The sequence below is a fragment of the Miniopterus schreibersii genome (genome assembly GCF_964146895.1).
Source record: "Miniopterus schreibersii genome assembly, chromosome: 1".
NCBI lineage: Eukaryota > Metazoa > Chordata > Mammalia > Chiroptera > Miniopteridae > Miniopterus > Miniopterus schreibersii.
In genome coordinates, this window is record NC_138101.1 from 166,881,331 (window position 1) to 166,896,391 (window position 15,061).

General features: G+C 39.5%; 1 protein-coding gene across 7 annotated transcripts in view; it reads right to left on the minus strand.

Annotated features, from left to right (window-relative positions):
* Nucleotides 1-14,792, minus strand: part of FERMT2 (FERM domain containing kindlin 2) — a 64,058-nt gene extending 49,266 nt beyond the window's left edge. For 3 of the 7 annotated variants that reach the window (XM_081160635.1, XM_081160634.1, XM_081160632.1), the window contains exons 1-2: nucleotides 14,632-14,792; nucleotides 14,056-14,221 (exon numbers count right to left, since the gene is read on the minus strand). In XM_081160635.1, coding sequence (XP_081016761.1) covers nucleotides 14,056-14,212 — 157 coding nt within the window. In that variant the 5' untranslated portion in view covers nucleotides 14,213-14,221; nucleotides 14,632-14,792. Of the gene's footprint in view, nucleotides 1-14,055; nucleotides 14,222-14,608 lie in introns of all 7 variants that reach the window. The other 4 variants (XM_081160636.1, XM_081160633.1, XM_081160638.1 and 1 more) reach the window with 2 other exon arrangements.
* Between the last annotated feature and the right edge of the window lie 269 nt (nucleotides 14,793-15,061).

Genomic DNA, 15,061 nt, shown 5'->3' on the forward strand with positions numbered 1-15,061 from the left:
TGGGGTAGATTTCAAACAATCTTGAAGGCAAAGGTCTGCAACCCAGTAAAATTCCAGTGGAGTTTCAGCAAACTTTTAAGGCTTCGATGACTGACTAAAGCAGATGGGTTGACCAATGAGGCAAAACATTTAGAAAATAAACTTCTGGTAACAAGTTGGCAAATGGATATTTCTTTGACATAGCTTACTGACTGAAAATCAAGGAATTCATTCATCAAAACAAAATCATCTTTTGAAGTTACTTACAAACCCCAAATAATGTCTACCAATTTGTTTAATATTTGATACTACAAAATGTACTAACTTAAAGTAGTTAAGAAGTATTATCAGATCACATAACCCAGGTGCACCATTAAAGAATTCGGACACGTAGAAAGTATGCCAATTACTCATTTCCAGAGGGCGGGTGACTTTCTACCCAATCCGGAAGGAAGGCTTACTACTTATTTGGTTCAACTTGGCTTGGTTCCTGGAAGACTGGACTCAGAGTCCATACAATGTCAACATCTGACAAATTCTGAGAGTAACATCAGGGCTGAATTCATTGGCTAATACTTGACTCAGAGGTGCTAACAGGATTTGTCTTTTGAAGGCGATCAAAGGTATAAGCCATTCATTAGTTCAAAAAAGAAATCACTTAGAATATTTTATTGCCTTTGATATTTTAAACTTATCTCAGAAACTACCAACAAATCCTGATACAGGACTAGAGTGTAGACTACTGGAAAAAGCATTTCTTGGAATCCAAGAGGCTTATTATTGCTTGTATCTTCTGTTATTAACTTACATGTACCTGAGGAGCTTCAATTTGTAAAAATCTGATGTCTCTCCCTGTTTAAAAATCTCTTAATAGTATCTCAAAGTTCTTATTACAATACAGTACTTTAAACCTGGTTTACAAAGCACTTTAAGTACTTGTTCATCTCTTATGCCTGTCAAGCCACTGGTTCCCCAGGACAGCTCCTCCATCATTAAACTTCTTTCAGTACTTCATAAGGTCACCCTCCCTCACTCCACCTCTTTCTGGAACTTCTCATCTTCTCCCAACCTACTGTTTTCTCCACCTCATATCCCCATGCTTAACATCCTTTGCCATCCTTCTAATTCTTACTCCACCTTCAGCTTTCAGCTTAAAAGTAATTTCCTCTAGAAATCTTCCCCCTACACATTAGGTCAGGTTCCTGGGTACATGCTCCCATAACTATTTCAATTTCATATAATTTCATCACATTATAGCAATAAATTATTTAAAGACTGTCTTGCCCCTAAGACTTCCAGTTGAATGAGGCTAAGGAATGAGTTCATTTTGTTCACATGTTCTCTCTCCTATTCATAATATAGTGTCTTGCACTCAGTAGGTCCTCATTTAAAATATTAAGTGGGTGGGTGAGTGAAGGACTAATAGACTATAATTTCCTCATTTAGCTTTGTCTCCTCTCTATAATCTTATCTTCTACTTCTCTAAGCTAGTCTCCAATACACCATAAACACAGCAATCCTCAACCTGGAATGCCTTTCTTCCTAACTTTTCACCCTGACCCTCCTTCAAATAAGGCCAGTCATTGATCATGCTGCTAAATCTCCAGCATCTTCCTGTACCACTTATTTGGCACTTCACGTCCAGACCATCAACTTAAAGCAATCTTTTGTTTTCATTTTGGTACTAGAAAACTGCTCACATTTTGAGTGAAGACTATGTCCCATTACCTAATGTAATGTTCGGCCTTCCACAAATATTTGCTTCTGCTGCTACTGATGAGGTCAAATTCATATCCCCACAGAAGTCTCATACTATATGCCTCTATAATCTATCAAAAATAGAGTGAGCATATAGAATTATCTTTATGCAGGCACATTTACACATGAATGTTACATCTCATGCTAAAGCTCCTCTTTCCTAGTCTAAGTTCTTTAAGGCATTTATTCCCCCAAACTCTTAAGATATTTAAGAGATAGCCCAGAGTTCCATTAGGATCTCAATAAAATAATAATTATTATTGTAACTACTACTTGCTATGTACCAAGCTTATATATAGTCATTTAATCCTCACAACAATCTATGAGGTAAATATATTATTATCCCCATTTCACTTAAAAGGAAACCAAGTCACAGCAATGTCAAATAACTTGGCACAAGGTCACAAAGCTTACAGGTGATGTAGACAGTGTTCAAACCCAGACAACTGGACTTTAGGGAACATATTCAGAGTTCAGAACCATTATACAAAATTTATTTTAAAAAAGTAAGAAGAGGTTTCTGGTTAAATACTATATAAGCACAATGAAAATAAATTAATTAGATTAACTTCTTCAATCTACAAATCAAATTTGTTTTAGGTTTACACAGTATTTGAAGGATAACTGAGGATAACATTTTATTGAGCTCTAACTGTATTCCCTCTACTAACTGCCAGGGATTCTGTTACTCCTTTTAGTACCATACTTAGCTCCTACATTAACTTCAAATAACAGGTAAGTAAACTAAGGTTAAGTTGGATTAAACAATCAGGAGATGTTAACAACAACATGCCAAGGTCATATAAAACTATTAGCTGGCCATGTCTTAGACTAAGTTCTTTTTTAAAAAAATATATCTTTATTGATTTCAGAGAGAGGAAAGGAGAGGGAGAGAGAGATAGAAACATCAATGATGAGAGAGTCATTGATCGGCTGCCTCCTGCACACCCCCGACTGGGGATCCAGCCCGCAACCCTGGCATGTGCCCTGACTGGGAATCGAACCCCAATCGCCTGGATCCTAGGTGGACGCTCAACCTCTGAGCCCCGCCCCGCCGGGCATTAGACTAAGTTCTTAAACACTAACAAAGTTCACCTTTAAAAACCAGAATATAGCCCGGCCGGGCGTGGCTCAGCGGTTGAGCATCGACCTAGGATCCAGGAGATCGGGGTTCGATTCCCTGTCAGGGCACATGCCCAGGTTGTGGGTTCAATCAATGACTCTCTCATCATTGATGTTTCTCTCTCTCTCTCTCTCTCCCTCTCCTTTCCTCTCTCTGAAATCAATAAAGATATATTATTAAAAATAAAAACCAGAATATAAAATGTACTGGAAATACTCTCCTTTTTAACATAGTTTACTCATTATCATATGTATATATTTATATATACTTATATATAAGAATATAAAATCTTTTTAATATTACCAATAGTGATTGCAAGGTAGTGCAATAAAGGTGAAATACTTAATTCCTAATATATTAAAGAATAACTATTTGGCTTACCTTTATAAAAGACACATTCTCAATCTTTTGTAAAATACTATTATTTTGATAGCTCAGTAAAAGGGGGAAATATACCACTAAAATAGCCTAGTCTGCAATCATCACCACCATCATCATCATCATCATAGCTGCATTTATATGGCCACTCTAAACACTTCACATGTATTAACTAACTTAATCCTTATAATAATCCTATTATAGACATACTATTACTATCCCCATTTTATAGATAAGAAATCTGAGGCACAGACAAGTAGGTCACACAGCCCAAGGCTGTACAGCTAGAGTACGGTGAAGTCACAATTGTGACAAGTGGACTGCTCTTCCCCGAGTCATGCACCCCAAGAAAACTATCACAGCCACAAAATTCATCAACACCTTGCATAAAACTTCTGAAATTGATACAGCAACTGTTTGCCTTTTTTCAAGTTATTTTTAATTTCAAGGTTATGAGATTCTTAAATCTGAATTTAAGGAACTACATTAAGAAACATTAAGCTGGAAGGCACTGATCCAATAGACATCATCTACAATCAATAATGTTTGCACTTTCTTGGGGTGGGGATCATACAATATACAGATGATGTATTATAGAATTGTACACCTGAAACCTATATAATTTTATTAACCAATGTCATCCCCATAAAATTCAATAAAAAAGAAAAAAAATGTTAGAGGGGGGAAAAAAATGCTGGCACTTTACTGGTGTTTTATTCATAACCCTGAGTGTTCCGTTAAGAAAAAGGTATCAAAAGCATCATTACACTGATGCCTTGAAATTACAATTGATCTTGAAAACACCTGATGTGATTTTTAGTTCCAGCATAATATAAAAACAGCATAGTTAAGCCTGGCCAGAGTGGCTCAGTTGGTTGAGCATCATCCTGTGCACCTGGTTCAATTCCCAGTCAAGGCACATTCATGCCTGGGTTGCAGGTTTGATCCCCAGTTGGGGAGCATATAGAAGGCAACAGATTGATGTTTCTCACATCGATGTCTCTCTCTCTCTCTCTTTCCCTCCCTTCCTCTCCCCTCCTTCCCTCCAAGCATGTCCTGGGTGAAGATTCAACAAATAAATAATATAGTTAAATACGTGAGAAAAGACTGACTACAGATTCTAAAGCAGATGTGACCTCCTCTGGGTTAGAGGTTATCAGCTCCTAACTTTGAAAACTGTGTGAGAGTCTTCCAAGGATACACTGAAGCTGGCTGGTCCCTCTATAAGCAAATAATCAAGTCGGAAAACTGAATCATAAAAGAAAAGGAAATCCAAATGTAAACCTCACATTTTAAGCCTTTACTGCTTATTTTCTTCTCTCAGGTACACTAATTCACTGAGAAGCAGAACTGAAATTGAGAGAAAATACCAGAAAATTAAATTTTCAAAGCATTTTACCAGTGGAACATTCTCAGTGAAGAAGAGTAGACCAGCATTTGTATAATGACCCTTTGATCCACAATGATATTGTTTTATTTACTTGGAAGGAGTAACTTTCTTTTATTTTTTTTAATTTTAATTTTTTTCTTAATCCTCACCTGAGGATATTTTTTCCGTTTATTTATTTTTTAGAGTGAGTGGAAGGGAGGGAGGGCAGGTGGGAGAGAGAAAGAGAAACATCGATGTGAGAGAAACACATCGATTGGTTGCCTCCCGCATGATCCCCGGTCAGGGTCTGGGATTGAACCTGCAACCCAGGTACATGCCCTTGACCAGAAGTCGAACCCTCAACCCTTCGGGCCGATGCTCTAACCACTGCGCCCACCAGCCAGGGCACAATAGTACTGTTTTAGGACGGTATCTTCTATAGTTTAGAGGGTTATCATACTTGCAAAAACAATTCTAAAAAACTCTTAATGCATTACAAAGTAAAGGAATCAAAACTGTTTATCTATATACTGTATAGATAAGGAAACTAATACATTATGAAGTAAAGGGAACTTAATTCTTTACCTGTACTGTACAGATAAGGAAACTGATATTCTGAATATTGAAAACCCTGTCTTAAAAAACCACCACCATTTACCTATTAAGTGGTATGGCCAGGATTGGAACCCAGACTTACTTCTTTAAGAACATTAATATCTGAAACTATTATTCAAAGATGCTTCACTACTGGTCCATTTTCATGAGTTAAGTTCTAAATATTAAGTTTTCCAGTAGATTAATAATGAATCATTTTCACTGGACTATTATTTTATACCTCAGAATCTACCAAATTAAAATAATAATTAATTTTAAATTAATGTAATGCAATTATTTCCTTTCTGATGCGTAATCACTACTGTACATCCTACATTCCTTCTTTTAATATATAAAAATAAACACAAGCTATACAACTTAGAGAACAAAATCTTTGTGACCTAGAATAGGTAGATTTCTTATCTATGACAATTTTTTTTCAATCCTCATCTGAGGATATTTTTTCCATTGCTTTTTAGAGTGTGGGAGGGAGAGAGAGAGAAATGTTGATGTGAGACACATGGATTGGTTGCCTCCCCCACAAGGCCCGTCAGATGGGGATCAAACTGCAACCAAGGTGTGTGTCCTTGACTGGGAATCGAACCTGGGACCCCTAGGTCCGCAGGCTGACGCTCTAACCACTAAGCCAAACAGGGCAGGGCTATGACAATTTTTTTTAAAAGTTCAAACCACAAAAGAAAAAACTGATTGAATGAACATCAAAATTTAAAACTCTGCTCTTTGAAAGATACTGTGTTAAGGAAATAACACAAGCCATAGACTAGGAGGAAATATTGCAAAACATAACTATGTGATAAAGGACCTGTATCTATAATATATATAGAACTCAAACTCAATTAAGAAAAAAACAATTTTGGGGAGTGGGTGCAGGGTGGAGGGGGTCAATGGGGAAAAAGAGGGATACCTGTAATACTTTCAACAATAAAGATAAATCTTAGAAACAACAAAAACAAATTTTTTTAAAAAGGCGGAAGATATGAAGACACTTCACTAAGAAGACATAAGATGTCATATAAGCAGTGAAAAGCTCCCCAACATCATTAATCATTAGGGAAATGTGAATTAAAATCATGAGAACCACTATATACTTAATAAACTGGCTAAAATTAAACAAAAATAGCAAAAACACATGACAATACTGAGTGCTGGGAGAGGACTCAGAGTAACTGGGATTCTCATACAACTTTTTTTTCGCCCCCATACAGTGCTGACAGGCATACAAAATGCTGTGGCCACACTGGAAAAGTTTGGCAGTTTCTTGTAAATTTAAGCATATACTTAGGATGCTACCCAGCAATCCCACTTCTAGGTAGTTAATCCAACAGAAATGAAAATACATACATATTCACACAAATACTTATAGCAGCCTTATTCATAATCTCCAAAAAATGGAAACAAAACAAATGCCTTTCAACTGGTAAATAAACTATAATGCACATCCATAAAATGGCCTACTACTCAGCAAAAAAACAACAAACACTACTGATACACACACACACACACACAAATAATTTTTTAATACAATAAAATGTATTATGCTAAGTGAAAGAAACCAGACGGAAGGCTACATAGTGTATGATTTCGTTTATAGAACCTTCTAGAAAAGGCAAACTATCATTGGTTTTCAGGAGCTGGAGTGGAGGGGGTGGGCTGATTGTAAAGTAACAAGGAAAGTTTTTTGGAGTATTGGAAAAGTTCTATATATTTTTTAATATGTCTTTATTGATTTCAGAAAGAGGAACGGAGAGGGAGAGAGAGAGAGAGAAACATCAATGATGAGTCATTCATCAGCTGCCTCCTGCACGCCCCCTACTGGGGATCGAGCCTGCAACCCAGTCATGTGCCCTGACCGGGAATCAAACCCCCATCTCCTGGTCAATGCTCAACCACTGAGCCATGCTGGCAGGGCTCTATATCTTGATTATGGTAGTTTAACATGACAGTATGCACTGGTCAAAACTCAACACATTATACTAAAGAGAATGAATTTTGCCAAATGTTTATGTAATGCATTTCCACACATATTATCTCTTTTAAGCCACAGTAAGCTTGACATTATGAAAAAACTAACAAGAAAAAAATGCAGTAATTACACAAATAATTCTTTAGGAATGGATTATAATGGCTATAAATTTGTAACCACAAATCCAAGTGTAAAATGTCACATCTCAATTTTAAAACATTCTTTTAATATATTCTTTTGGAAGATTTGTTTACCTCACACTGGGCATATGTACCATTTTGTAACATACCATAGCACTGGCATTATAATTTTTATTTCAGTAAAAGAATAAAAACTTTCATTAATTTCTAAATGGGCCCAATGTTTTCATATGCCAAGAAACAATTTTGTATCATTTCTTTGTTATAACATTGCTCTTATAAAATGTATTAAGTAAAGAATTAATTTACTAGTGAAGCCTTCATGGTTATACATTTTTCAAATCTCCAAAATACCATCATTCACTTACTGCTTCATTCCATTTCAGAAGCCTCATGAAAACAGTAAATAGCTCTTGGCTACATTATACAGGCAGGCGTGTGTGTGAACATGAAAGGGTGGAATGACAGTTATTTTTCTTGTTACTTAGAGGGTGAGAACACAAAACAGTACCAGACTAAGCTCCCGAGGAGTACAATTCCTCACCATTAAAGCTGAAAGCTGTTGAAATTAAAGAGTCTTGCCCTGGCCGGTGTGGCTTAGCTGGGTGGGCGCTGTCCTGTGCACCAAAAGGCTGCCAGTTCCAATCCTGGTCAGGGCACATACCCGGGTTTGGGACTAGATCCCCAGTAGGGGGCATACAGGAGGCAGCTGATTGATGTTTTGCTGCTACAGGGATGTTTCCCTCTCTCCCTCTCCCTTCCTTCCTAAAAATCAGTAAGAAATTCTAAAAAACAATAAAAAAATTAAAGTCTGTATTACACTTTAACTCCCTTTCTGTTTTCTTCCAGTTCAGAATACTCGAGAATGTCAACATTACTTAGAAAATAGCCACTATCATTTGCATAACACTAATCGTTTATATAATGCATTTCTACATATATTATCTTTTTTTTTAAATGCAACTTTGTTTTGTTTTTTGTTTTTTAAATATATCCTTATTGATTTCAGAGAGAGGAAAGGAGAGGGTGAGAGAGAGACAGAAACTTCAATGATGAGAGAGTCATTGATCAGCCGCAGCCCGCAACCCGGGCATGTGCCCTGACCGGGAATCGAACCCTGATCGGGAATCGAACCCTGATCGCCTGGATCCTAGGTCAACGCTTAACCGCTGAGCCACGCCTGGCCGGGCTACATATATTATCTCTTAATTTTCACCAAAACCTATGAGGAAGTTTGTTTTTCTTTAATTTCCATTTTACAGATGTCAAAACCCACTCAGGTTAGATTAATTGTCCATTATCACACCAATAAGTAGCAGGGCCCAATCGTTTCTTGCTATTCTGTGTAATCCATAGCATCTACTAAAGCCTGAAGACAGGTGACATGGGAAAGCTATACCAAATGATGTCTAAAAATATTATCTCGTTTAACAGTAAGCTTAGAAAAAAATTGAACTTTAAAGACAAAGTATATGACAAAGTACCTATAAAAACATTCTGAAGTGAAATTTGCACTGATAAAGAATCTTATTAAAAAGGGTAAAATAGTCCTAGCTGGTTAAGAGCATCAGCCCACAGACTGAAGGGTCCCGGGTTCGATTTTGGCCAAGGACATGTACCGTGGTTGCAGGCTCAATCCCCGGCGCTAGTTGGGGCGCATGCGGGAGGCAACCAATAGATGTCTCTCTCTCACATCGATGTGGCTCTCTCTTCCTCTCCTCTCCCTCCCTACCTCCTACCTTCCACTCTCTCTAAAGAATATGTGAAAAAAATATCCTCACCTCTCCAGTAAGGATTAACAAAAAGCCCCAAAAAACATATATTCTTTTTAGTGCCTCTATAAAAAAGTTAAAGCTAGCTAGATTCAAACAGTATTTGCTGATTTTTTAAAAAATAAAGTGTAAAACATGGCAACAAACAAGACATAATGTACCCAAGGAACAGCTCACACTTTATTAGGTGCTATCAGAATTTTATTAAAACTTACATAGTGTCCTCTATTTTTAAGGAGCTTAAAATTTGCTAAGAAACATAAAATTCAATATCCAGTTCCTATGGATCATTAATGGTATTCTTAACACTGAATAAACTTGCTATCAAATAGTACATATGTAAATTCAGTTCACTTTAATATATATGATTTCACTATTAAATGTTTCTCTCACTCCACCCCAAAATTTTTTTTTACATTTTTTATAATCTTCACATATTTCACTATGAATGCAGTGAGGTTGTACCAAAATAGGCATTTTATTTCCGTTAATTTAACCATAAGCCCTCAGGGGGGGAAAACCGATGATTTCAACATCATAGACACCATTCCACCACATAACCATACCTTCCCCAAGGAGTGACAGGCACTAAGCACAAGTATGAGAAGGGAGCTGTCCAGTTACCTATGCCTCCTGTCTGCATCTTACCCAGCTCTAATCCTCGTACTTAAAAGTGTTTTCCTGTAACAAAGCCCTTAATGCAAGCCAACTTCATCTGGTACTCAACTAAAGAAATTTAGTTTTGTAGTTTCTAAAGGAAAAACTAGCTATTTCGCCCTTCTATGAAATAGAATGAATGTATACCATACTTTAAGATCACTTTAAGAGCCCTGGCCGGTGTGGTTCAGCGGTTAGTGTCATCCAGCACACTGAAAGGTCACAGGTTCAATTCCCAGTCAGGATACACACCCAGGTTGCAGATTCCATTCCAGGCAACTGATTCATGTTTCTCTCTCTCTCCTCCCCTCACCCCCCAAAGATCAATAAAAGCACAGTCCTCAAGTGAGGACCAAAAAAAAAAAAAAAAGTCACTTTAACAGAATTTTAAGGATCATTTTAACTAAAATTTCTTTTTCTTGATCATGTGTGATAACTTCCCAACCTAACTCTATTTTAACATACAACTCCAACATAAATGTACTCATTTCATTACTGTGGCAAGAACATAACACACTTTAAAGCAAGGACAACTTCTTTCTAAAGGCTACATTCAGAAACTATTCCTCAAATTTTTGAAAGTCAATTCCATAGTACATTTCTTTTTAGTTACTCTTGAGTCCCTCAATTTATATTTTCTCCTCTGGATTATCATTTAACCTGATCTAAGCCAATTTCTACATTCTTCCTACTCATAATCAGAGCTAGAAGACACTTAAGAAACCACAGTCTAATCGTCCCTCTTCAAGCTCATAGAGTTGGCTGGAGACTTCCATTTAGTGAGTTTCATGTTATAAAAAATTTCTTACTCTTTTTTAGAAAGGTAAAAATTTAATTATACACAGAAGCTTTAAAGAGACAATTTTTATAAAGTGATACTAAACTGCACTGAAACAAAGTATCTCCTTGGAATTTAGAATCCTCAATCCTGACTAAGCCCTAAATCCTACAGAGAACAGTTTTAATACTCCTCAATGATCTCCAGAGAACCTCAGAGAAGCCCATAAAACTGAGCCTCTTCTTTACAAAATCTATTTTTGAACACAATTACTTTACAATCCTATTCTCTGATATCTTATTTTTATAATTCTTATCCCTGATGTTTTATATTTTAATCCTTTACTTTAAAATAAAAAAACACTATTCAGGTTTGAAAATTGTTTTTAACAAAACATACAATAAATTTTTAAAATTGCATTTAAAGCTTTCAATTTGTATTCCTAAAAAACAAAAATGTCGAAGTAATTTTTCATGTTCAAAATGATATAAACATGAAGGGGATCAATGTTGAGACCATTTGTTTAATATCAGCCTAGACTTAGTCACAGAGGCAAACATTTCTGTCACATCGCAATATATTTCTCTAAAGCCCACTTTATGGCACACATTCTTTGCTTTCTTTTAAAAGATAGTGCAGAATGATAAATGTGTTTTATACTAAGACTTAAAAGGGACCTTGCAGATCTCTGAATTAAAGTCATATATCTAAGAATCATAGCTTAATGACCTTAACTGAGGAGCTAAAATTCTTTATAAAATTCTAACTAAATACAAAGATGTTGCTGACACATACCAAGGAAGCATTATTTACTTTTTTTAGCTTGCTTAATTAAACTGCCTAAGTCTGGAATGAACACTGAACCTTCACAATAAGGCTGACCCTAAAGGGCCAATCCAGAGTTGTGTCATACCTTTTTTTGATCATAGGCTGTTTGAGAATCTAATGGAAAACTAAGCCTCTTCCCAGAAAATTCCCCATGTGCACACACACACAAAATTTTAATATACAATGTTCAGGGGAGGAGTCATCGTAAAATCCATTAATCCCAGAGAAACAACTGCTATCACTGATTATATGGGAAGATAGCCTTAAAACATAATACTCTGGTATTTATACACACTCGAATGAGAACAAGGGTATATCATACAGGCATTTGGAGTTTGAGGTCCCAGATGAATGCTGTAACTGTTCCAAGGCTACAGTAGCTAATTGGTTCTGCTAACTGTCCATCCCTGCTCTGCAATCCCCGAGACACAAGACCCTCTGCCATCTTACTCTTACCATAATCTCCACCTCTTATCATTTAGACTCTGCAAGCTGCTTTGATCTACTTTAGCTACTGCTAACAAGTAGCCATTCAGTCTGCCCTTTGACACCTTCATTGACACAATTTAGGGCTTCAGAAGGCAGGTCGTTTCAGTTTTAAGCAACTCTGAAGAATTGTCAAGTTCTTTTCTAAATTTACTAGGCTGACTTATAAAGTTTAAATACTGCTCTACTGAATTTCTTCCCTATTTACTTGCCAACGGGTAACAAAATACGTTACCATTCAAAGTATCTAATCTTAAAGCCAGGAGCAAAAAATCCTTTTGCTCTACTTATACCGCACAGGGAAAAAGTCAGAATGTTGATAGCACTTTCTATTTGGAAGTCAAGATATTAAGAGGATCAGTACTGATTCAGTTCAAGAAAAATGCAAGATTTCCATGTACACAGCATTTTCTACCATGCTGGGCTTCTTTTCCCTAAATAAAAAATTAAAAATACATGAACACTACAAGATTAAGATTATAGTCACTTAAAATTAACATCAGTTCTCTCTGCAAATAGTTTATTCTCTGTACTTCTATTTATGCCTGTGATTCTGTAATAAGCAATTCTAATCAATGCAATACAAATATAGAAGTCATTATTTATTCATTAAAGGCTGGCTTTCAAGAACTACAAGTTGTCTCAGTCACCTTCAACAGCTCCTTCTTCCTAATAAGAAACATCTCCTGCTGAAACCACTGTTATTAATAAAGTCCTTTTATCCTCTATAAAGCAATCTGATGTAAATGCTTGTTTCCTCTGAAAACAAAGGAAATACGAACAATTATATTTGATATTTTCTTCGTAAATAATCCCACACTAGTGGACTTAAAAGGTTCACAAATATTTTGCAGCGATAGATCTATTCAAATGAGATGAGAAAAATGTTAACCACCAGTTAATTGGATAAACTACACACAGCAAAACCTCATTTTCAAAGGGCTACCCCTGGGGGATCTCTTTCCTGGGCTGTCTCAGAGAGCTAAACAATGCAGTCCTGGAGGAGGCGGCTACCTTGTAAGGAGCTTCTTTTAGGCACTTCAATAATTAAATTTCCTGCAGGGATACAAAGACAGTCCACCTAAATGAACTCTGCCTTATTTTGCAAATTTGCTTTGGGGCACTATTCCAGTAAACTTATACGGTAGATATACAATAATCCCTTGGTGAGAAATAAATTTCCTGATTAATACCACTTCTCTACTTATCCAGAGTGGCCTGAAGGAATGCTATTTAAAAAAAAAAAAAAAAATCCAAAAGCCCAATATGCCACACGTATCACCTTACCAGAGCTGTACTACATAAAAAGGCACTTCAGTGCTCAGGAAGACTGTCCTCCCAGCATTGCTCTTGTGATAAAATTATGTATTGAGTCATTTCAGTAGCTTCTTCCAGCTGAAAATGGTTTCACCCGTTACACAAAATGTGTACTGGGAAATTTCCTTAACACTTCATATTGTTGGACACCCTCCTATTTAAAATCGAGTCCGTTTTAAATCAACTCTGTATCTGTACCCATGCAAATACTGTTGATCTCGAATTAGCTTAATGTCTTTTTTTTTAAAACACAAACTTCTTTCACTCGCTTATTAATATAAAATTGAACGCTGGAAATAGCTTACTCAAAGCACGGACTATAGATAGTCAAACGCTGCCCCACCCCTTTAAGAGCGGATGACTGGAACATTATTTTAATCCACTCCATCACACGGTAGTACAGCTACAGAAGCCTCGCATTGGCGCCAGAAGTTGCACATTTCCCGGTACAGTTTATTCTTAAATAGACTTTGCATCATCCTGAATACCAAGTGTCACCAACATTCAGGTAAACCGGAGATAAGTCACTGATAACCACACACCCTGTACTATCCCCTTCTCGACATCCACTTGCGCACTTTTCTCATTTCTTTTAATGCGAACTCACCAACTGTAAAGAATTAAAATTTCCCGGGTAACTACCCAATTGAATTTATGAATTAGTAGGCTGGAACCAGCTTATGAAAATTCCAGAGTAACAACACAAAACGAGATGCAAAAGGGAAAAGGGTCTATTTGCTTAAGCACTGAAAGATCACACTTTTTAAAGAAGTATTTGTGGGACGCCAACCAAGGTTTCTAAAACCCACCCCTCCCCCAGTCGAAGGCCCCCACCCCCCCCCGCCCCGAGTCTGGGTGGTCGCTCCTTGGACGCGGCTGGGATGCTACTCACCGAGTTTTTCCACCAACTTGAGCATCACCCCGCCGATGTGCACCTCCCCGGTCACTCTGAGGGTGACATCGCGGTTCAGGTCCGTCACATGAACACTCAGTTCCCACGTCCCATCCGCATAGCAGCCATCTGGCATCCTTATCCCGTCCAGAGCCATGGCTCCTTCCTGCGCGCACGGAGGAAATGGCTCTCGTAAGCGTCACTCCTCCCAGGCGAGGCAAATCCCACCGAATCCGCGGAGGCGGCCGCGGGCCGGGAGACGGCGCAAGACCCCGGGCTTTCCGCACCGACTTGGGAGGACCGCGGCGGCGGGGCCCGGCTGCGGGCTGCGCCCCGCGCCCCCGCGCGGCCCGCCTGAGGGCTGCGCCCCGCGCCCCGCGCCCGCCCTGGGCGGCCCCGACGCCCCGGCCCCCGCCTAGCGGACCGCGGCGGGCTTCACCTGCCGGCCTGCTGGCGGCGCCCGGCCCCGCGACGCCGCCGCGCTCCACATTCCTCCTCCTCCTCCCGCCCACCCGCGCTCCCCTCAGGTCCCACCCGCGTCCCGGCCCCTCACCGCGCGCCCCTCACGCTCCCGACCTGCGGCTGGCGCAGCAACAAGCTTGGGGGCGGTGGCTCGCGGGGCAGCGCGTCCGGTCCCCCGCCTCAGCCGGCGAAGCGAAGCCTCCCGGCCGGAGCGACTAATGGAGTCCCGTCGCCGCGGCCCCTCGCCTCCCTCCCGGTGCTCCACCCCTCTCCCCGCCCCCTCCGCCCGAGTCCGGCCGAGCTGGCCGCGCCCGCTCCCTCCGCCCCCGCCCCGCCGAGCCGCCCGCAGCGGGCCGGCCGCCCCCTCCCCCGCCGTCCCCGCGCCGCGCTCGGGGCTGGGGGCCGCGCCGCCTCGGGCTGGGGGCGGGGCGGGGAGCGCGGGGGCGGCGGCGCGCGGGAGGCGGGGGGCGCCCGCGGCGGCAGCAATCTCAGCCCCGCGGAGCCGCTGTCCTTTTATGGAAATGAAGGACCGGGCGAAGGGATC